At 40.3% G+C, this 25,201-nt stretch overlaps 1 protein-coding gene across 1 annotated transcript in view; it reads right to left on the bottom strand.

Annotated features, from left to right (window-relative positions):
* LOC104314942 (mannose receptor C-type 1) overlaps window positions 1-6,163 on the bottom strand; it is a 61,745-nt gene extending 55,582 nt beyond the window's left edge. Inside the window, exons 1-3 of the mRNA XM_069776286.1 lie at window positions 6,011-6,163; window positions 1,834-2,235; window positions 207-380 (exon numbers count right to left, since the gene is read on the bottom strand). Of these exons, the coding sequence (XP_069632387.1) occupies window positions 207-380; window positions 1,834-2,235; window positions 6,011-6,071 (637 nt within the window). The 5' untranslated portion in view covers window positions 6,072-6,163. The remainder of the gene's footprint in view (window positions 1-206; window positions 381-1,833; window positions 2,236-6,010) is intronic.
* Between the last annotated feature and the right edge of the window lie 19,038 nt (window positions 6,164-25,201).

Genomic DNA, 25,201 nt, shown 5'->3' with positions numbered 1-25,201 from the left:
CCTGGATGTAGTTGGTCAATTTTTTTTTATGCTGAGCCCTATATTTATGTATTTAAGTAGTTCCTAAAAGGATAGCAGGCTGAGTAAAGACAGAAAAATGCACCATTTCAGACTGTATTTTGTACAGTAAAGCACATGATGAAGACACCAATATTTCCAGTCAGCTGAATAACAGTACAACAGAATCATGAACATACAAAACTTACATTTCAATGGGCAAAATCCATATATCTTGTCAACATCGAAGTTTGAAGTGGTTCCACACCAGAACCAGCCATCTGATCTGCCAGCATCTGTGCAGTCAGCATACCATTTATCACCAAACTTAAAAGGGAATACACAAGGTGCTCCATTGGCATTTCCTTTCACTGTGTAGGTATCTAAGGAGACATAAGAATTTAAAAATGTATAAACAGTCATAAGCATGGGATATACATCAGTTCAGCTTTATGATCATATTATAGGAAATTATAGAAAGCAATGCTTAACTGTACTAGAAATGGGACATCGATAATTTTACTCTCTAAGTTGACAACCATGTCCACAATGAGACAAACTTTTATTGCTTAAGCAGACCACTGACCAGAACTGACTGAGCTAAGACAAGTACATTCCTGTGTTAAATTTTACATGTATAACAATCAAAAGTATAAAATCCACACAGTTAAGCAATTTTCTTTTTAAGCACAAACAACTGCTGATTCTTCTGTCAATAACCCACTCAATTGTGGACCATTTTACACAGGGAAGAGCACGTACATATAAAATTGAAAGATATATACCACAGGTGACTCCAATATACTACACCCAAATAAAATTTCCACTGGCATCTAAAGGTAATTTTTGTTTCATCGGAAGCCTGACTCGATGAAACTTATCAAAGTAACTAAAGCAGTTTTCTGTGAGTGCACATATAATGTACATGCATTGATGGGAGGACATACAGAGGAACACTACTTGACAGGGACTGCTAGAGAGGTGACATACCAAGGTCACTGTCTCACAGAGCTGCTAGAAAACAAAGGAGGATGGAATGGCAGGCCATCACGCCATCTCCCCCCGCCTCCTTTCACATAATTTGCTTTGCTAGAGTTCTTTTATTCTGGCTTTAGAACAAGGACTAGTACTGTAATCAGCCATTGTGTAAGCCATGGAAAATGCATCCATACCTCCCTCTGTGACCACTTCTTTTTATTAAAGAATGCTAAATGGGAGCCAAACATATTCCCAGATACTTATCATAAATATATATGTGTCTGTCTGTATGTATGTATCATACATAACTTTTTCAAATTTAACTATTTAAAATATCTTATTTCTTTGTCTAACACTTCAGCACCAACTCTGAGACTCACTTCAAACACCTAGGAATGCATCTTCAATATACTGGAGCTGAAGATGTCAAGAGTTAACTAAATCCTTACAGCATAATTAATATTTTCTCCCCAAGGAAAAAGAAAAAAACATAATCAACATGACTATACACTTACACTAGGTCTTTCTGTACACATGTAAAGAGTAAAAGCTATCATTAACTGTTGTCTAATAGTTATACACATGTTCTGAATAACCATATACTATTTTTCCCCTCTTCAAATGAATCACTACCATGCACAGTTAATTATCTGTCAGAACTTTGACAACTTTGACAAAAAAGCAAAATGAACCCCTCAAAAAACATAAAACACACACTGAAGTATTCCTGATTTCACCAGAAGTCACACTCACTGATCATTAACGAGATGAAGGAAATTCTCCTACACTTCTAAATATTTTAATTAGAAACACATAGAAATGAGTTTGAAATACAGAAATTAATTTACAGAACTTTACCTTCATAGCCTCGAGAACACAGATCGTCTGTGGTTCCGTAGACTTTCCACCTACTCCATAAACCAGATCCCTTGTACAGCATAATATTCCTTTCCTGTCTGTTTCCATAGTTGAAAAACAAATCTTCCCCTTGGATTGCAAAGAGAGTCTCATTTCTGCATTCCCATCGCTGAAGTTCACTAGCCTTGTCACAAGGATACAGAGTGATCGGAACCCAGTCTTTCTTCGAAGGCACTCCCAAGCACAATTTGAATCCTATGCTCATAAGCTGGTGATCTGAGACCCACCTGAATTTTTGTGACTCATTTTCTTGAACGCAAGGAGCAGTAGTCACTGAATTAGAACTTTGAGCCAGTACACAGCGCTTGTGATCTTCATTATATATTAAGAAGATGCTAGTATCTGTAAGACAAAAAACACTGGAATAATTTGGTTTGAAGTAATCTTACATACTATCTAAATGAAATATTAATCTAGACACTATTCTTGGGGTTAAAATCTCATAATCTGTTCAGCAAAAGAAGGTGCGGTACTCCTGTGGCATACACCTGTTAAAGTGACTGTAGAATGCAACTAGTTCAGATGTGAGGACATTTCAACTATTTGCGTCAGTGAAAGCATCTACATGCAAAAGCACAAGGCAGCAGAGGTGCAGCTCTAGTGTCTCCTGTAACTTTATAGCATGGCTGAAACTGAAGAGAAAAAACACACTCGTGTTATTATTCCAAACTGCACCCATGGGAGTTACTGAAACAAGGGAGCACGCACACCACACACTTGCAGATCCTGACACTGAGCACTCCAGCAGCACTGGCTCCTTGATCCTGGCTTCCAGGTGTGAGGAGATGACAACAGCCACTAATTTCTTCAGGCTCCATTTCCCCACACCGGGGAGTTCTGTTCCCATAAGCTCTGCTAAGATCCTTTAAGTCTTAACTGAGGGGAAGGATATTTTTTTAAGCTTTATACACAAGCTACTTGTAGGGCTAGAACAGCATATTCATTTTTCACTCAACTAGAGTAATCAGTGATTTTTCTCCTTTCTTAAAATACTGACAACAGTGGGATTTGCCATCATCAGTTATGTCTCTTAATGACCCATGAAAATCTACAAGGCTCTTCATAGCTCCCAATGTTATTTCTCCCTCTTAGCAAATAGTGCTTTACAGCATGCATTTTCATGTATTCAAGGTTTATTTCAAAATCATAACCACTAGAAAAGTTTTTAGCATCTCTTACACTTGGATGTACTATGGAGTGCAACATTTCTGAGCTGGTCTTGCCCAGAGACTGAGAATTTCTCCTCTCTGATCCCCTTGAGATACATTTCAGCACAGTAACTTAATAGTTCTCTCTGATACTGGATCACATAACGTAACAGGATGCACAAGGTCTTAAAACTATATTTTAACTGGGCTACAAGCTAGGAAAGAGAAATACTAATATATGTGACTCTGGGGATTGAAGCTTATCAAAACATTATTTATTTTAGTGTATAATTACCAAATTAAACAAATTCTATAATGGAGAAATATTTAAGAGGGAAACAAGTTAACCACAGAAAATTTTCCCTTCTCTGCTGAGGCTCCAATGTGGAAATGATTGTACTTTTCTGCAGAAGAACAACCTGGGAACAAATAACCTCTCTCTCAGAGAAAGAGCTGACCTAGACTTATCTCATCCATGGTTCAGTTTCCTTCTCCTGTCCTTTGGCTTCCAACTCACTGGGAAGTAGTGTAAAACTGATGAGCACTGGAGACAGAAATTGTTGCCTTTTGCCAATCTGTTTTACTCACAGACAATACAAGGAAATGTATAATTATCACTGCTGGTGATAACTTTTTTTATTCTGCTTTTCTACTAGCATTTAGCACAATGTTATTGTAAACTGATATATGCAATGCTTGCAACTCTCCTTTTCCTGAAATCTTATTTAAAGTTTCTGGGTAAAAGACATGTCAGACATTTTCACATGTGTGGAAAACACTGCCTGATCTTTCAAACTGCTACAATTGTATTTGTGACCTAAAATAACATTCCTTATTTTATGCAGCTTATGGTGTTAAAGACAGGATGCTACATATGTGAAAAAGGTACCCCAAAGTCAAAAGCCTGGATTGTTTCACCCAAGCCTGAAAGGGTGCACAGTTTTGGCTTCAGAAACAAGGATAGAAAGCTGAACAAAGATGTCTGGCCAGTGGGAAAAAAAAAAAAGAGACAAATCTTTGGCCCTCTGCTATTCTGACTGCATCTTTACAAAGCGTTAGCAGTGTGTAAACACAGCACGGCTGCTTGTACAAGTGCCCCAGCACACACAGGGCTCTGACAGGGAATAATACATAGGTAAGCAGCTAAAGGGCCAACACAGCCAAGCAGGCATTGAAGTTGGCGCCAAAACAGGAGGACAGAACAGAGGTAGCAGGATGCAGGAGCAACTGTGGCTAAGACTGTAGTTGCAGGATTTCCTTCCCCCCAGAGTTGCTCCTGTCTCATCCATGACCATACAGCAGATTTGTAGCACGGTTCTGTATTGCTCTAGTTTACAGCTTTATTTCTGTGTTTGCTCTGCCTGCTGGGACACCAAAGGAGATTCACGTACAACACTTTCTGTGTGAGTTATTAGATAGTCTAGAAGAATATGAAACAAGCCAGGTATTTGTGCAACACTTTCTATGCCCTGCCAACTCTCCTGTGTAAACAGTTGATACCATTCCTGTCAACATGGTGAGTTGTATCTGTAAAACGGGCTGAGCAGAATTACTTATATAACCATTAACTGTGTTTCACTGTTCTGTAGCAACATTTGTTATAGAGCTCCCTTAACAGGATGCAATTCTTCACTATAGATGAGCTGTAGGCAGTACGTTTAAAGGTCCACCACAGCACGATCGTGAGTACCACAGTCTTGGTACTTTGAATTACACCAATTTCTAACAGAGTTATCCATATTTTGAAACTTAGCCCTGAAAGGAGGTTCTTTAAAATGCATAGGAATATGCCAGGCACAGGAACCAACTTACCTCACCATTATAACCCATACAGGGAGATCTAGCATCTTTTCCCTCAAAAGTCCCAAGTAGACCATAATAGAATTTTTCTCCCGGGCTTTCATTTTTCTTCACCCACCACACTGTGACTATTTGTCTATCTCTGGCCTCAGCTTGTATCTGAAGAATTGTGCCAAGTACTGTAAAATCTCACTGGCCAAGTATCTTTTCCACAGTAGAATTTTCCAGTATGCCAAGGTAGCTTCACACTCTGCAGCGTTTGCAAACTATCACAGATTATGCAAGTGTAAATCAGGAAGTAACTTGTGAAGCCAGTGAAGTGCTACCAGTGTTAAACACTAATGGAGAGCACCAGAAAAGCACACCAAAAGCCAGAAGCAAAAGAGGGGGAAGCAATGAGGCAGCAAGCAGGTAAGATGACTGTCTTCTCCATGCAGACTCTCGCTTACCAGATGGCCTACAATGATTGCTGCTAATTGCACAAAGCAAGAATGGTTACAAGGCAGCGTTATGAAGTTTTGCTTCAGTAGACCTCAACCTGGAGCGTGGAGGATGCCGAGAGGCTTTCAGGAAGGGCAGATGCAAAACTTTCACTGAAAAATAGCTGCGCGCTGGAAATGATGGTAATTCTCAGAGCGCGCGGGTGTAAGCTCCAGGTTTCACCCAGAAACACAGCTTTCACCTGTTTTCGCAGCCCTCAGCCGTGCCAATACCTCAGCTACCTCAACATCCCCCCACGAAAGCCAGCTGCCAAAAGCAGGTCCCCAGGCCTAGGGAAACCGAGGCACCGCCGGTAACAGGTTGGTCTGGCACCCACACCACCACTGCCACCCAAAAGGCCGCCTCGTCGGGCAGCTTTGCCCGCTGGGTACCTCCGGGTGCGGACGAAGAGGGGAGGCAGCTGGGGCGGGCAGCTGGGGCGGGCGGCTGAGGGAGGGCCCGAGGGGAGGCTACCGCCTCCCCTCGGGCCCTCCCTCAGCCGCCCGCCCCGCCGCATCGAGGCTCTTCTCAGGCAGCACCGAGGGGGTTAAAATGGCCGCGGGCTTCTCCACCTGCGCGGACGTTTTCTACCTACCCCCCCCTCCACGGTCTGGCTGGGCTCGGTGCCCGCCACGACCCCGCTCCTTTCTCGGCACGTCTCATCCCGCACAGCCCCTGCGGGCACTTACCCAGCAGCGGAAAAACCCGGGGGAGAAGTGCGAGGAGAAGCAGGAGCGGGGAAGGAGCCATCGCCGCGGCTTCGCCCGTGGCGCCCCGCCGCTGTGAGGAGAGGGTTTCCCGCCGGGCAGGTCCTCCGCACTTGTGAAGGGCTGGTGGATCAGGGGAAAGCTCTGGGCTCGAAATGATAAGGAAATATCCTGTCACATGGGGCGTTTTGAAATAACAGGAATTCGCTGTTCAAACTTTGCTTTCCTAAGCTGATTTTTTTTTTTTCCCCTCAGCGGAGGGAAGAGCCTCCTTCCAGGCACATGCAGGTGATAAAGTGGTGATAGCTGAGAGGAGGGCTGGGGTTTTTTTTGTTGTTGTGGTGCTGGTTTTTTTGTTTTTTTTTTTAATCCCCTTTGCTACCCTGTCAGCGTCGCATGTGTGTCACTGGTTTGTTTTCCAAGAAAATTAGCCAAACCCGCGCCGAGGGAGCAGGACATCCTTCCTCCTCCTCCTCTCTTTCTGAGGTGAACTCAAGCCTCAAACAAAACCCCCGCTCGAACGACCGGGTTTCTCCCGAGCGTGAGGACTGCGGGAGTAGCAGAGACCTACTTTTGGGGAACCGGGATTTGGGTTACCCCCCCGCCCGTCCCCATCACTCCTCCCCCACGTGCGAGCAGGTTGCTCCAACGACCGGCGGGGAGCGGAACGCGGGGACGGGGCGGGAGGCACAGCCTGGCCCTCGGGGGGGGGGGGGGGGGGGGAGGAAGAGCCTGAGGGGACGCACGGGCTTAAAAACTCTTAACGAGGCATTTTTCTGAGCTCCAATAAATGAAATTCAACCGATTTATTTATTATTCTGACTGTGGTGGCTGTATCTGCTGTTAACAGGATTCAAATCTTGCTCGTGAATCAGAGCGCGAGAAAAACAGAACCTTGCTTGCTAGCTGGGTTTTCACAAACTGAAGCACCTACGTGGAATTAAATAGTCCTTCTGAAAAGGAAGGTACCTTTAGAGCACCTTTAGACCCTTGAGGTTTTTATGGCTTCTTGCTGTGCTGGCTACGATACCTCCCCGTGTGCTTTTTTGTGGGGAGCAGCATGTTATTCCTCAGAGGCTGTTACCAATATACAGTCTGAAGGGTCCCAAATGGATTTTAAACATCAGTCTTACTGCTGTTTTACATATAGAGGCATTTGTAACATATGGGACTTACTGAGCATTGTGATACAGCATACATGAATTTGCGAAGCATCAAACCCACCATGTGTGTGAAGCATGTTGTACAGCAGCTATCCCTGTACTGTCATGCACTCGGAAATCTCTGGTAAGTATTGAACATCTTCAAAAGCCTCCTTGCTGGAAGGTCTGGGTGAAAGAGTAGAGCACGTCCAGGGAAACACCAGTGTGAGATTAGTGTGGAAGGAGAGAGGGCAGAGTGAGACGGTAATTTGGCAATATTATTAGAGGAGAAGAAACAGTGGATATGAAGTCCAAGCTCATTTGAAGTCAATGATGAAACTCCCATTAACATCGGAAGGGATTCCAGGAGGCACTTCAGCTGTGCTGGGCCCTCCTGTGGACTACGTGCAGGGAGTAAAGAGGAAGTGCTTCATAATTTCTCATGACATCTGTGGACCTGTGTAAAGGTCAGGAACAGCCTGGCCCAGGGACAGGAGGTGGGAAGTATTTCAGCCATAATCGGCAATGTTCTGTATTGTTATGTTGATGAATTCTCATCTGGGAAACTTCATCTCTTGCTGCAGCGTATGGCAGATATTTATTATTCGCTAACTATTTGCAATGGCCTTTATGCCAAACAACCAGAAGCTCTGAGTGCTTATACTGAGAAGATTATAGCTAATTCAAACAATCATAATTCAGAAATGAAGAATCCCTCCATATTCTAGCACTACCACTTTCAAAAGATTCAGGCATTCAAAGCATGTATGAAAAGTGTTTTTAGAGATGGAAGAAAAAATATTTTCCTAAGTCACCTTAATATTTGTTTACATATTTATTTCACTAGCAGTTAGCAACACCTGGAAGACCAGGAAAGCATCTAGTGTTAGAAGGAACAAGTCAGAAGATGGAGAATAATGTTGCTGCCCCAACAGAATAATGTTATTTGTAAGACCATCACTGAAAGTTTGGGAATTCATGGTATTCTTTTGGCCCAAGATAAACAGAGAAGCGAGACACTGTGTGAAGTTGTCTCAATATAAGTACAACTGCCACAAAAGTCTTTAGATTAAACCGAGATGATTCAAGTATCAAAGGACTGTACATACCTTAATTGCATATGTGTGTCACACAAACAGGCAGAAAAATGGAAATGAGTAGAGTTATACGTGTTCAGCAGTCGGTGGCTGCACCAGGAATGAGCTATACTCTGAAGTGACAGAAGGAACTGCATTAGGCCATTCTTTGGACTGGACAAGGAGCTAAGCAACCTGATCTAAGTTTCAAGTTAGCCCTGCTTTGGGGAGAGGGTCATACTAGATGACTTCCAGAGGTCCCTTCCAACCAAAATCAGATATCAGAAGAGCAACTTCCAAAACGAGTATTCCATCCTTTCTTGGCATCTGTGCCTCACCAAATTAGCTCCCTTCCTGATCTGAAAACTGCCTTTTTCTCATTTTCCCTTGCACACATTGGAGACACTGCCACTTCAAAGCAATTGGGGGGGGGGGGATTATATATATATATATACACACCCCCACCCCCACACACACCCCCTGTCTAGAGCAGGACAAGTCTCGATGAGCTTATTCACGTAGCCTCCATGTCTCGTCTGCAGCATACTCCTCAACAATTATGTCTGGATCTGGCTTGCTCTTTGGGAATTGTCACGCAAATACATGAATCATATATTCTGTTCTGTTACAGTCCAAGGGAAAGATTTTCTGACTTTTGAGGCAAAAGGATTCAGCAAAGTCTAAGGCTATAGTGATTTGTAGGGAAATAGTTAGCAGAAGTCCAATCTGCTAAATAACTAATGGCAGGATACGCGCCCTAGATAGACATATGTTTTCAACTCTCTCTGTGGGTAGCAAGCCAGCTGCCATTTACACTTGGAACAGAAAGGCCTAAATTCCTCTGAAACAGGTCAGACCCTCTCTGATTCTGGCACTGGCAAAATACCCTGAAATCCTGAAGTCACAGTGGCCCTTGACTTTGGTAGTCAACAGGAAGATGGAAAGTTCAGTCTAAATGAAATCATATCCAGACCTGAAACATTATATGCCTATTTTGTTTGTGTTGAAGCAAAACAACTGGATTATTATCCGTTTTTTCACATTTGCATCCAAGCTAGTTTTTGATGTTTCACATGGGAACCTGTACCTCTCAGATGGCATTCAGTAGTTTTCTATACATTTCTAATGTTTGCATAGTCATATATAATAAACACATACTCAAGAACAAAATGGGCATCATTTGTATCCTCACTATTACCGTACTACCTATACTATATTAAGAAGCTACATAAACAAGACATTGAGTAGGGGGAAAAAAAATACAAATTAGCAAAGTTAATATTTCCTCTTTATGCAAATCAGATTTCTCTGAAATGTTATTCAAAAATTGATTTTGAGGTTTCTGATTTCTAAAAACAAAATATAATAAAATGTTTTAGGAAGGAGAACAGTCAAGGCTTTAATATCTGTCACCAGAGAACCTTTACCTAGTAAAAGTGCCTTGAGGATGCTGTTAATATCATGTACAATATTCACTTTAAATTCAACCAATACAATCTTTTATCTGTGCTTTAAATTTAAAAAACATTAAAAATTCCAACATTCTGCCTTTACTGCAAAGCAAGAGTGTCATTGTTCCTTGCATATACTTTAACTGCTTCATAAATATACATGGCTATTGGGAGTGTATGTATACTTTCATGATTTCTAACATTTCAAGTTCAGTTTATGCTTGACCCACACTATGAAAAAAAAGAGAAACGTCCATGCTCTTGCATTTCTGGTTGCTTACAGCTACAAATGAGTGTTGCCTGCATAGTTCAAAGCCACAGTAAATACAGCACAAAGTTTTCAGATGCTCAGGCCGGGTGAAGAAATTCTAGAAGGTTTCTTCTTTCTGTCATCATAGAGGAGTCTCAAGTGGCAAAGGAGAGAAGATCTGTGGCTGTAGAACACCCAGTGTGCCTACATAGATGCTGTCATGTGCCTTTTATTAGTTCTAATTTGATTTTTCTATGGTATTCTACTATGTCATGTCTCAGAAATACAGCTAGATATTGGATTGTGGGGTGGAGACTGTTTTGTATAAAATACAGATAAGAGGTCCTTAGTTATAAGGTGTTCACATCTTAAAAATAGCATATTATGTTAGGGGCTACTTGGTGAACACAGCTGAGACTTTCTTTCTTTTAATGAAAGGATGTCTCCTTAGACAAGCCACCAGTTCAGCATATACATGATTTTTTATCTCAAAATGAGAAACTTTGTAAGTTATATGCATTTCAGAGAATAGCCTGGAAAGTAAAGATATTCTGCTTAGGGACAGGGAGGAATGTAGCCATAAACTGGGCCACTTTCTATCCACCCACCAAGAAAAACTGCCTGGTTTAAACAGAATCCAAAGGTATCAAAGATTTTTGTATTGAAAGATTTCTTCCACAGGCATCATGAAGCCTTCCAGCATTAAGACACCAATGTTTGTAAGTTCTGCAGTGGAAGATGCTGATGACTTCTCCCTAGCTTAATTCTTCTCTTTATTTTTCTTTAAATGCCTGACATCACAACTTGCTTGTGAGATATCAAGTTGTAAATGCTTGCTCTCTTGATACAGACATTACACTCTTAGTCTGTGAACAGCGAGATAGTTTATATGCAACCGACCGAAGGTTTTTTGATGCTACAACAGGTTACCTATAATGGAAACATTTCAGCATTTCATTAGTCATCCTAGAATATTTAAACAACATTCTCACACTATTGAATGATTCTTGAGAGTGAGCTTTCTAGAAGATTGTATTGTTGTAAAGAGCTAATTAAAGTTAGACACGGTACTGGTTTTGGCTGGGATGGAGTTAATTTTCTTCATAGCAGCTCAGATCGTGCTAGGTTGTGGATTTATGACCAAACCAGTGTAGGTAACACAGAGATGTTTTAGTTATTGCTGAACAGTGCTTGCACAGCCTTTTCTGCTTCTCACGCTGCCCTGTCAGCGAGTAGGTTGGGAGTGGGCAAGAAGTTGGGAGGAGACACAGACAGGACAGCTGACCCCAACTGACCAAAGGGATATTCCAGACTGTATGATGTCATGCTCAGCAATAAAAGCTGGGAAGGAGAGGAGGAGGAGGAAGGGGAGACGTTGGGGGTCATGGCATCTGTCTTCCCAAGGCCCTGCTTTCCTGGAGATGGCTGAACACCTACCTGCTGATGGGAAGTTGTAAACAAATTCCTTATTTTGCTCTGCTTGTGCATGCAGCTTTTTGCTTTATCTATTTAACTGTCTTTATCTCAACCCACAAGGTTTCTCACTTTTACCTTTCTGATTCTCTCCCCCATCCCACTGCAGGGGAGTGAGTGAGCAGCTGCATGGGGCTTAGCTGCTGGCTGGGGTTAAACCACAGCAGACACAGACTAAAACGTTATTTATGAAGATCATTTCAAGAACTTTACTATTCTATACATTCTAATTAGTATATGGGAGTCAGAGAATTTACCTTTATTTAAACCAGAATCTTTCAGGGGTCAAAAGGAATTAAAAGCTAAGAGGAAAATCACAGAAAATGGACAGAAATCTTGAATTTTCTCTAAGAATTTTCAGTGACAGACAAACTAAATGTAACTATCAAATTGAGGAAAAATTATAGCATTATTTTGCCAAGAGTGAAGATGCAAACCTATGAATGCTGACCAACAGTCACCAGAGCTGATTTCAAATGTAGATAAGGCTGAATCAGGCACCTTTCCTCTATACAGGAACTGGCAGAAATAAGGGTTATGAAAACTTTCAGCACTTTTTCATCTCAACTCCTTCTTTGCAGGGCTTAAGCTCATCCTGTTGACTTCTGCTAGCATGTAGAAATTAGACAGCTAATAGGAACAGTGAACATAAGTAGGATCCAGTTCAGCACTGGTTTTACAATACCAATATCTCAACAAGAAATATTGACCACTGGTAAGGAAAAAAAAAAAGTAAAGCACAGCCAAGAAAGTAGATTCGTTGTTCTGTAATTACTTTAAATCCCACAAAAAAATCTCCTCTAAATGCCCAAATGTGTTCAGCCCACCTACACAACTCCTAAGACAGCAGTACAATCATTCTAACCTTCCTTTGCTGTCAGTGGAGAGAAAGAAAGCAGCAATTTGGACCTCATGCCCTTCTGTGAACACCTCGGATGTCCAGTCTTACCTAACTTAAGCCTTGGCCTGCATTCCTGAATAAGTTACATACATCATTGTGCTATGTAGAGCAATAGAATAAATGTTAAATCTGAGTAACTTTTTTTGGTTTTCTCAAGGCAGCACCTCAAGCCTTTATTATGAAGCCCTACATGCTTTTCTTAAAAAACAAACAAACAAACAAACTTTTGAATTACCTTTTTTACCTTTCAGTTGTCCAGCATAGAGCAAATGGGATTAACTTAATTTCTCTATCATCTGCCTACATACCCATGGCAGGTATCTGCTGTACAGGAAGAAAATAGCTCACCACAGATTTGGGAGTAACTTAGCTCACTCCCAGAACAGAATCGCTCTCAAACTTGAAATCCATGCAATAAATCCCCTCCAGCCAGGAGGGAGAAAGGGAATGCCACTGCAGTAAGCATTGGTTGCTCTTCACAGTCTATTCAGTTGTCTCTCCCATTCTGTAACAATAAAGCACTCCTAAGCTATAACTGTGGGAATTTTGTTTTAATTACAGTGCTCTGCATGGCAAAGAGCTGTATGCAACCAGAGCAGTGGGACCTACAGCACTGTTATCTGCACAAGACACAATTATAAAGCTCTGGACTGCCACCTCTCATTTATCTGGGTGCTATAAGTCTTTTGATAGACTACTTCTCAATTAACAAAATAAATACATAATTTTAATCCCCCTCATAACTTTACAAGTACACCAGTGGTCTCAAAGTTGTCTTCATGCATAATAATATCCAACTGTGTGGATATTATTGCAGAGTCAAAGGTCAGCAAAATTTGGAACTCACTGGGAGTCGAGCAGAGCACACCTTGAAATCAATGTAATGCCATAACATACTGATAACAGTTACTACCTTTGAGCTGTACACTCAATTCTAGTTATTTATCATGGTTAAAAAGAGACACAGCAGAAATATGGCAGTTTGCAAATGAAACAGTGTTTAATCAAGGATGAAGATATTTTCCTACCAGAAAACAGGGGGGTTTTTTAGGAAAGAAAGGCAAAACTTGGGACATGATAGAGAAAGCTAAAAGGATAAATGGTGCAGGGCTGGTTTGTCAGTCCTTTCTATTTGCCGTATCATGGTACAAGCACAAAAAAATCCAGTTTAATTCAAAAACAACAGTCTTCATCTCCATTGTCACTATCAACTCAAAATATAACCATAGACATGAGCTGTCAGAGGTCCTTCAAGAACTATCATCCTTTAGGACAGAAATAAATCAGTAGGAGACAGTATTTAAGAAGAAACTTCTGAGCAGGTTATGGGATCAATAGGTAACTGTCAGGTAGAGAGTCTGGGTTGGCTTTGTTTGCAGAGAAGAGGGTTATTTGGGGGTTTCTTTCTTTGTTTGTTTTAACTTTACTTCAAATAATCTAATTTTGGATTAAATCATAGGCCACACTCTTTAACCACATATTTGATCTTGTCTCACTAGAATAGGAATACTATGGCATTCTTATAAGTATTAAGGGAATACCTGAGAAATCTTTAAAACATTGTTTTGGCAACTATTCTGTTGGGTAGCAGTTGAGCAACTTTGCAATATTATTTATTACAAATAAAAGTCTACATCCATGATCAGTACGCCAGTAGGTCTCTGCCATTGTGAATATTAATTCATGATGGTTACAGTAGCAAAGTACTGCACACATGTGACAGAGGAGTTTTATTTGAAAAAAGGAAACAGGTTTCAGTGCAATTTCCCAAAGATCTATAAAACTAAACAATAGTAAGAGTTAAAAAAAGGCACTTATTTTTTTAAAAATTGATACTATCTCTAATATTAGTCAGATTATTGTTACAGAACTTTAAACATATGCTGACCTCAAGTTTATGAAGTGTTACCTGTATTATAGGGTTTATCCATGGGCAAAATATTAGATTTTTGGAAGGAAATATACCTAATTTCATTAAAGGCACTGAGAATTGCAGTTAAATCTTGATTTAATGTTCAAACCTCCTGTCTTATTCAATTAACTCCGTAAGCCTGTGCTGTCTGGAATTTTATTCGCCATTTTTGCAGAATTTAATTTTTTTTTTTCATCAGAAAATGAGGTCAGTAAAACTGAAATATTATGAACTATCATATAAACTAAGCAGTCACTGAGTACATATTATTGCACTTTCAATATAGTAGGGGAAAAATGAAATTTTATTTTGCAGAACATTGTTACATTTCATTCTAATTTCAACAACAGGATTTTTCTTTTGGTAATATTTCCTGCAGAAGGGAATAAAATTTCCACGCCTCAGGTCTGTCTGTGCCAGAACAGACTGAGTGTCCCTCCAAGTGACTTCCCTTTAGGCCAGCACCAGAGGCATGACATGGCCCTCTGCCCCACTACAGCTCACCCTGCGTTTTGCTCATAAATGTGCTAGGTTCGTCTCTCCTGAGAATGACCGAGATTGATAATGATGTTTTTATTTGACATTGTTTAGTCATCAAATAATGTAAGTTTGATTAGTCCAAAACTGTTTATGCATTCAGATGCATTTCACCAAGTTTGCTTGAAAAGTGATTGTCATGCTAGATTCACAAGACAGGATGATTCATTAGACCACAGCAGGGTGCATTAGATCTGAACACGTGTACGGCAACAGATGCCTCCCACAGTGGATTTCAGATCTGCACAGCACGTGTCCTGTCCCTGCAGTGTCACCCAGGAACATCGCCCGTCCTGATGAACACACAGTTCTCCATAAAGCCAGTCCTAAGTACCTAACTTAGTGATCCTGTGTTTCGCTTTATTCCTGCCTTCACTTCCTTACCCTTAAAACGAAAGAGTTACTACCTCCCTCAACTTACTAGAGGAGCAGATATAGTGATGTGTATATTGAGTATCGAATAGCGAAATTTATGAGCCAAAAAGTGGCCGAGATAGTCTCAAAGCTATTCTACCCTCCAGCCTATTTCCAATGAAATAAAAGCCGTGTAACAATTTCATAGATTGCAGTCTGAAGAGGTATGCATTGAAGGAGGATGACTTGCAAGAGAGGGGTAGAGGGAGGGAGGCTGGTACTACCAGGTGTGTGGGAGTAGCTCTGATGGAGGGAGCAGATCTGCCAGGGGGTGAGGAGGGGCTGGGATGCCGAGTGCTGCTGTGAGAAGGCCCATACTGAAAGAGGAGGCTGGGACTGGCGTAAAACATACCTTGGGGCTTAATCCTTACCTGCATCTTGGGAGGCTGCCGGCGTTGCAGTAACGAGCCTTCTCGCTTTTTCCTCCATCTGCTCATCCATAGCTGAACTTCAGAGCAGTGCTGCTCCAAGAGATAATCACCTTACCACCTCCTCTCGGTGCAGTGTCTGCTGCACTAGGTCTTAGTGGGAGAAAGATAAAAAGAAGACAAATTTAAACTGATCTCTTCCTCTTACAAAGTTTTGATAACATGAGGGGTGAGTCTAAGTCTACAAATCATCATTTCTGGGAAATTCAACAGCCTTGCCTTGAATTTTGAGAAGTTTTGCAAGAGCTCCAAAGTTATTAAGAAATGTAGCAACATGTTAAACACATGAACAGCACTACCTGCCATCTGAAAACTGCTCAGTAGTGAAATGATTGACTCAGGCCAGAAGTATCTTAATGCAAGCCATCACTTCAGCTCTTCACTGGGTAGCATTTTCAGCAGAAATGCCCTGGCATGAAAAAGCAGAGAGACTGAGTCACCTTTTTCTCTCCTACTGGGAAGAGTTACGAGGAGTCAGAAAATCTCACGCTGCCTCAAAGCCAAGCTGTACCTGTTGTATATGTAAGGAAAACAGCCAATTTCACTGATACTTGTACAACTGGTTTCCCATTAAAAGAAATATTTTAAAATGTTGAGATTTAAGTGAATTGTCTTGTACCACTGTGTAACAGACTCAACAGGCATTTCCTTGAGAATATTTATGAATAATGACTTTGTAAAATCTGAAAGGGAAGTAGTCCAGATTCCCGGGAGCTACGCCAAGAGATTTTGAATCCAGGGAAACAGCACTCTCATGATGTGCAAACAGGACTAGAATCCAGGGCTCCTGGAATTTAACCTCAGCTACAGGTTTTCTGCATGTTCATGGCATGTGGCACAGTCGCTGCGTGCCTCATTTCAGCAGTTTAAGGCAACGATGATGTAGCGTAGTGTGTAGGTCAATCAATACCTGTAAGAAGATGACCAGTCATAGGCAAGATTATCATGTTCCTCATGATAAAACTTGTTTGCAGAGTGAGTGATAAAGTACAATCACAAAATCTCTCCTCAGAACAGCAGGGAGCCAAATTCCAACATGGTTCTGAAAACCACGTAAAAGACCAAAACGATAGGCAATAGCACCTAGTCTAGGGCCTAGCTGAAAAATGTCCCGCCCCATAAAATAATTCAGAGTATGGTACTATTTTCTGTGATTATTATATCTTTTGCACCAGCAGAGGGGATCAGCCCTCACACATGTGGACATAGGCAGCACTGTAGGGCTGAGGAGCCTCTTGCATTCTCCCTTTCTCTCCTACAGAAGAGTCCTGTACCTCCTCCCTGGCCAAACAGCCATGGTCCTGTTACCAGGAGAGCTTCATGTCCTGTTTTCATACAGATACAGGTTGTTTATGGGTGACCTGGACTCCAACTTTTGTAGGTGTTTCCATAGATGGACAAATATTTCTTATGCAAGTCAAATTAAAAAACAAAACAAAACAAAACCCCCAAACCACACATGGGAAAGAACATTCAGTAAAAGGTGCCTAGAGAAAAGGCATAATAATCCCAAACCAGGCAGGGTTTGGGATTAGTTATTTGCCTTTCCTGGTGCCTTGGCTAGAAGCAAGAGATCAGCCACAGCCATGGCTGGATTATTTAGATGCCTCATTTCGGTGGGAGTTAGGCATCAAAATTACTTTGAAAATGTGAAACCTAGCTGTTAGTTTAATCCTAAATGTGAAGTCTCAAAACTGATTAAATGGCAGTTAAATCAGAAGAATTCAAGTGGCAACAATTACTCTGATAGGTTAAGAATAGTTTTGTGATAGGGTAGGTTTTTCCCTTTATTGGACATTCTTTTTGTCAGGACTAGTCTTTTCTATAATTTGACATCTCCACAATTTCATGGAAGAAAACTCTTAATATTTAAAGCACTTCTGTCATTTCAAGCACTATGGGAGTCCTTAGATAAAACATACTGATTTTTCATTCACTAGTAGCTAGCTGTGTTATCTGCCTTTAAACCCAAATTAGATTACCTCCACTAGCAATCCTAGATATTAGGTATCTGCAGCATTCAGTTCAGTACAAGAGATCCTCACAGTCTGTTCCTGAAGGTACAACAGCAACCCTGCCACTTGTTATTTCAGCCAGTACAGTGTGTAACTGCTCAGGCAGACCCGTTATGGCAGGGTGCCAAGCAATCAAGACAGCAATGGCACGACAGCTTCGTTCTCTCTTATTTCATTTCATACTGACATTGTCAACTTATCTAAGCTTTCTGTAGAGCAATGGGTTTGAAATCATGAACAACTTAAAATATCTGTATTTTCTGAGAACAGCTTCCTTCTGCAGTATCAAAACATGCCATTTGCTTTTTCTTCCTAAAATAAAAATATTCACTTCAGCTCTGTGCTGCATGGAGGATTTATACGGACTATTCTTAGGAGTCCTGGCAGGTCTTCCTGCCTGTTATCTATGACCAGAAGTGAGCTGATATATCAGTTTTTACAGGAAACCAAATCAGCAAATGTCATACAGGCAGCGAAGCAGGATATAGTAAACCATGCTCCATATATACATCCCATGCTTCCTTTACGCTCTTAAAGCTGAGACCCAAGTGGCGAACAGCAAACTGGGGAGGAAAGAAAGCTGAAGTGCTTCCTAAATCATAAAACCTGATTTTCCCTACAAACTAGTCAGTGCAAATGTAAGCAATTGAAGATCAACACTGAAGTGCTCAGGATATCGCGTGCCACAGGAGTGAGAATACTGGCCAAAAAGACTTGCCTATATATATACTTAATTTTTGTTTAATAATTCTCCTGGGTGCTGTACTTAACTACTGCACCTAGAGCAGGAAACTTCTGGAAGTCTCTTGACATTACAGAACATGCTGTAATTCTGATTTCACTCAGAGCCCTGGCTTACTTTACATCTTTTATAACACAAAGAGGTTACTTTTTACACAGACTTAAAATACTGCTTGGTTTAACACAGTTGAGGGTTTCTATGGATGAATCCTCTCTATACAAAGCACACGTGTCCTTCTAGAAACAAAACTTTATTATTAAAGATTCATTTGTTTGCACAAAGTCTTCTTCCTTCCTTGTCTCTCCTGATTGCATCACCCACCTCAAGTGCTAATTTGCTTTTTTCCTTCATTCTCTCCACCACTCTTAAGTCCTTGAGACCCTACCCCACATGTCATACCCAATTCGAGTGAAGCCAACGTTTGACAAATTTGGCAGTGAAGTACTAAGAAAAGAGATTAAATCCATTTCATCATGGTCTCTTGCTTGTCACTGTTATTCCAAAGTACAACATTACCCAAAAATATTGACTGCTATATTCAATGTTTTACCACAGATACCTTCAACAGCTGTCCCTTCTGTTCTACAAGACAAACAAGTATTAAAAATAATAAATAAAATAGACCAAATACCTGTAGTGAGCTATGGATAACAAGTCTGGTTTAGCTGAGAAATTCAGACAAAATAAGTATTCCTATGTAATTTCTGTGTAATTTCTGACAGGCTAGATCTGCACTCAAGATCCATTTTATAGCACCACATCCTTCACAGTTTTGCATTGGGAGTCATAATCAATGAAAGATCAAAGAATCAGTGAAGCAAAGATTACTATCCATGCAAAGCATATGCTAGAAGTGACACCTTTATCAATCAATACCTGAATACGGCATCCTCCTATCAAAGAAACTAAAGATACTCCCTTACCAACTTTCTCAAATGAAATGCAAACTCTTCAGGCTTGCACTGCTCATACTGATCCTATGCAGGACTGTTTTTTATTCTTAAGATAAATTAACCCAAGACTATTATACCTCAGCGGCCAGGTCTTTTTTTTTTTTTTTTTCCCCCCAAGGGACAATTTAAAACTTTGTGCCCCCAATGGAAATAGAAAAGCCAGGTGACCTTGATATTCCAGTAAACTCAGTGTACAAGGTGGGTTTAAATATGCCATGAATATGTAGATGATTCTACAGCTGTCCTGTAGGATCCCAGGGCTCAGGAGGAAATCATGAAAGAGAGATTTTTTGCAGTCTTTGTTGATATGAAAGAATCTTAAGCCTACAGGATTTACTGTTGTGGAACATGCAGTAGGGCTGCTGATAAAAACCAGTCTGGCGGTAATGAACCAGGAGGTCATATTCCTTAATACGTCCGTAGAACATTCAAACAATAAAATTGCATACGAAGGAGGCCAACACTATTTTTCCTGACTGATGCCTATATGTGAAACTCTATTGCAACTGTAATAAAAACAGTCTTGCTGTTAGTAAGGATACAGAAAATTAACCCTGCAGGCATCCACCAGCCAGCATCTAAGACCTTCCAGTCCCCCATTGAGGATGAGCAAGTGTGCAGTGCTGCATTTAGTCTGGAGCACTCTAAAATACTGTTGTGGAGTCATGCCTCTGGTGTCATCCCTTTGCACACCATTAGCCCAGGATAGGGAAGTCCCCATGAGCATGGGTATTTGGATATGGATTTGTTGGAACACATCCAGGGAACGTGTGGTGCTTATCCTGCTTTTTGTCAAAAATATGAGCTGAAAGTAGTTCTGATCAGAGCTGCTACTTATTTGGTTAAATCTCAGACTCAAATGTCTTCCAGAGAAAAAGGAAGGAGGAGTTCCAAGATCCTAAACTGAATATCGTAAGCACCAGCATTATATAGGGAAGACAAAACTCTGTAAGAGGCTAAACTGACATTATTACACAAAGTTCCAACAGATAATGGGGACGTTATCACTGTCAAGACACTCTGATTCAGCACATGCTCAAACTATTCAAGCAAGACAATTATCTCTGAACTTGGAGGAGGGGGAACTGCAACGTACCCATTAGTATTCTGAAGCATTTTAAAAATCAAACTTCATGAAGAAAACAGCCAGAAACAAATCAAGTGACCATAAACTGCAATGATGGCAACAAGATTCCTGGCAGACCAGAGGAGGATTTTGCACCAAATCTTCAATAGTGAACTGTTATTTCCAAATACTGTGGAGAGCTGTGCATCATGCAACTGGCTGCAGCCTGAAAGACTCGCTGGGAATTGAGACCAGTAAAATTGAGATTTGTTAGGACAAAAATGAAAGGAAAATGCAAACATAGGAAGGAGTAGGAGGTAAGACAGAAAATAGAAGAAAAATGTCAAGATCACCATGTTTTTGTGTGCAAGAGTTACTGATTTATTTGAAAAAAAGCCAATACAAATGGGAGAGGGAAAAGACTCGCTTTTCCCACCTAATACTAAAATAAATTAAAAAAAGAAAAAAAACAGGTTGGTGAAAGAAGCTTGTTAAATAGAGTATTTTCAAGACCAGGATGGGCACTCCCAACATGATTACAAATGTGCTGCACTTGGACCCATTGCTGACTCCCTGTTTTATGAATGCGATTCTCTTCTAGCTAGGAGTTGCCTTTATGTAAACTCTATTTAAAAAGAAAAATCATTAAAATTACCCACAATAATAATAGAAAAATATGAGGATGGGACAGATTAATAACACAAATACTGTGACAAAAATACAGAAACATACTGGGTTATGCTTAAGTGGAAACTCTTACAAGGTCTATTGCAAATTCCACTTCTTAATAGGGTCAGCTAATTAGGCAGACAGACATTTCCGTCAGAATATTGTGTTCAGCACAGTACGACACTTGAAAAACAACTTCCAAAGGAAAGCATTTACTTTTAAACACTTAAATCTATTCTATTTGCTCTACCTAAATGGTACAATTAAAATAATTAGAATAGCCTCCTCCTGAGTAAAATATGAGAAAGAAAAGAGCTGATTGTGAGATTTTGGTTGTTATCTTTAGAACTGTTCCATAACAGAATACTTTTCTAGCAGTTTATTTTCAAAGACGAGGCCAGGACATGTCAAAGAGAATAGTCCCAGCAGCACTGACTGACTTATTCTTGGAAAAGCTTAGAGTCTTCACCTACCCATGTGGTAAAAATTGCAGCCATTCAGTAACGCTTAAAAAAATTATAATTTCTAACTACTTGGAATGTGTGTGCTCACATTAATTCACTACAGAATAAAGAAATTTCTTTATTTTCAAAGCAATCCATGGTGTTCTGGAAGTACATCCCTATTTGTCACAGATTTAGAAAATTTTTTTCAGGAAGTTGCAGAAACAACCTATGCTCTTGAAGGACGTGCTTTCACTTTGGAAGATACAAATTACACCCAAAAAATCTAGACACAAACTTTGATAAATGCAGGGTTGGAGTAGACTGCTCTTACACTATTACCAACTTTCTCCTACATTCCCCGCCCCACCTCCATCCATCATATGAAGTCCTTAGTGACAAACTAGAGCTCAAAGAATGTACAAAGTCTCTAGCAGAGACAAACAAGACTGCAAAAGCTGTTAAGTGCATGGTCCAGTTGGAATGAAAGCTGCAATTGTCTCTGGGATTGTATAAGCATAATCAAATTCTTGAAAGCAAGACACAATGTCTGGTGAACCACTGATAAAAGTTTATGATGGACTTGCCACATATACTAAAGTAATTGCCTTTCTGAATCCTGTAATGGATAAAAACAGCAAATAGGATGCAACTATCAGCTTGTATCATTAAACCATTTGGAACTAAAGTTCGGTCCCCAAGAAAAGAGGTGTTCTTTGCCTGGGTTGAAAGCTGACCAGTTCCCTTGTGAAACTTCACGACTGATGAATAAAAAATAAAGCAAATCAGAAAATGGTGATCCAAAGTTAATGGCAAGGTGCTATGTGAAGAATACACTGCTGGCCAAAGCGACATTACAGAGACTTGAAAAATACAAAGCCCAACTATAGCAGTTGTGTGACTGAACCAGTGAAGTGGAAAAGAGAGAGTACTTCAGAGATTAAAGAGCAGGACTGTCTGCATTTCAGAAAACAACTTAAAGGCTCCACAATACACCTGTATTATTGTGGAAGGACAATCTGCAAAGTGGAAATGTCCAAATATAGATATGTATATATAAAATTTATTAAATTCATGATTTACTAACCACTACTATTTGTGGGTATGCTTACTATAAGGATCGAGTATAGAAAGCATATGGAAGAAGGAGATAACCATTAGGAAACACATATAGTATGTGGAACTGATTGAATATATATACATACACACACAGGAGATAGATATATAGATATAGATAGATATATATATATACTGGGATTAGGATACTTTGCATCGCTGCTGCTGAACTACAGGATCTGACTGAATGCTGCTCAGCTCAGTGCTGTTTACAGATATGCAATCAATTGCTTGCTACCTACTATCTGTCCTGAATAAAGGAATCTGAGCAACAAATCTGGTGTCAATTTGAGCCTCGTGGATAGACAAATTCAAGGGAGTCTAGTTCTTGGAAGAGGCAAAATTTAGGGACTGGTTTGAGCAAGCAAGGCAAATAACTACCCCCTGAAGTGATCAGTGGGACTCTGAAACCTTGGAAGGAACAGCTAACATTTACAGGAAGCCTTGATTATCCGGAAGATAAGAAGCGCTCAAGAGTAGAAAGCATGTCTGGTTTGAGAGAGAACGAGCTTACTAAGATAAATTAGTAAATTAAAATTATCTACTTTACAGTTAAGTGAGCAGGAAGACTTTTAAAAATTACTAATGCTGAATCCTACTTGAGTGTCATTATCCACACAATCAGATAATACAAATCACGATTCCACAGAAGCTGCAAGAAATTTGTTACGAAGTGAGATTGTGGACTCTGTTAAAGCAAAAAATTCTTTACTATTTGTTTTTCCTCACTGCACCAGGAGGAAAAAGGGCCCTCTGAAAAAACACACCCCTAACAAGTCTTTTAGACAACCCCTATGGTTTCTCTGAAAAACACCTATATGAATTTTTCAACAGCACGTTTCAGTGAGGTGGTTGGTACTGATCCTGTGTTCTTACACAGTTCCAGAGAACCATGACTTCTCTGTCCTCGGCTGAGCTGAGACTTCCATTTGTTCTTATGTAAACCACCATATTTTTATGTAAATCATCATATTACCTATATTCCTTAGGCCACGTTTTTTGCTGCAGGGTTTTCCTAAATGAACTCTGCCACAATTCTTCAGCATCACCTACAAGAGCATGTCACCAGAGGAATGAAGAAAAAGACTAATTTGGGGAAATTTTCACAAGTCTAAAAGGCATTAAAACCAAGGGATCCAAATGTTCACACTCCTTTGTGAAGCCTAGCAAATTGGGACAGTCTGACACATAGTTTGCGAAAGTAAACACGTCTGCATAATCCACAAATACCTGAGGATGCATGAGTCAATAGTGGCAAGCCACCACAACTGGCTAGAAATACATTCCAGTGTCATTTCAGTAGCAGTCAGGGCAGACTTGTTTGCTTATTAGTAAATCAAGCTTAGAAAACTGCTAAAGAATATAGTGTATAAAATTACGTGGCCCAGGCATGGATACATTGAAGGGTTCCATTTCTTGATACATGTGCTTCCTATAGCCAAAAAGTGGTAAATAGAGACACTGACCAGTCAGACAAGTTTCCACTAGTGAACAGTGTCACGCTGGTGACAGGCTTTACCAACCACACAATGCATTCCTGCTGGGTTCGGCACGTCTGTGAGGAGGGCCCATAGTACAACTGCTAAGGTAGCAGATGTGACCACTCTTGGGAACATGGAGCATAAACGCCAACCCACATTGATCTTAGAAATCAAAGGTGCATGCGTAAGAACTCAAAACTCATGCTTAACAGGGTTAAGCAAAGTCAAAGCAAAACATGAGGTGCTACAATCACTACGTTCCTTGTATTTTATATCAGCTCAAGACATTGTACTCTAAAGATGCTCTCAATCTACAACTGGAAATACCTATTTGCCTTTTTTTCTCCCCATATGATTTTCTGTATTATTGCATGTTACCCATGCATACTCCCAACATTGATGTGAATTTTAAAATGTGCAAATCAGCCTTAATCAGTGGAAGTTTCTCCACAAGTTCTCTCACAATGGATTATTTCTCATTTCTCGCTTAAAACACCAATCACAATCAGTATCAACCAAAACAGCCTTGACTTAAAATAATCCAGATAATTTAAATTTACAAATATTGTGAAAGATAAAATTCTTTATCCTGCAACAGGGTAGCGTAAGATTTTGAGAAACAGGTACAGTAGTAAGACAATGCACTAAGGTCCCCAGCTCCATAATGCAGTATGAAGTGACTGCTACAAAGAGAGATTACATATGAACAAGTTCATCGAAAGTTTAAGTGAAGCTGGTTTCATCCTCTTAAACACAGACTGATGCTTATTTTACCTGTTGCCCAGATGCATGGCAGCAGATTTTACAATAAGCTTTAAATGCTACGGAACAAACTCTCAAACTATATTTTCATCGTAGGCATCTCAACATAAACATGTTTTCTGTCCAAAAGAGAGGGGCAGTAAAGCAAACTCAGTATTAATTCCCCCTCCCTGTTTCAAATCAGAGACATTACAGTTTTCATTTCTACACAATCTGTAGGACTTTTAATTCTGTCAACTGACTCAATATTCTCTTGAAACACAGAAATTACCGTAGTGAATTAACCTACAGTCCACATAATCACTTATCCTAAGGTGTTTAGCTCACATTTTTAGGAAGAGA

Source organism: Haliaeetus albicilla, chromosome 2 (genome assembly GCF_947461875.1).
Source record: "Haliaeetus albicilla chromosome 2, bHalAlb1.1, whole genome shotgun sequence".
Taxonomy (NCBI): domain Eukaryota; kingdom Metazoa; phylum Chordata; class Aves; order Accipitriformes; family Accipitridae; genus Haliaeetus; species Haliaeetus albicilla.
Note: the sequence above shows the minus strand (reverse complement) of the source record. Positions and strands in the feature narration are given on the sequence as shown.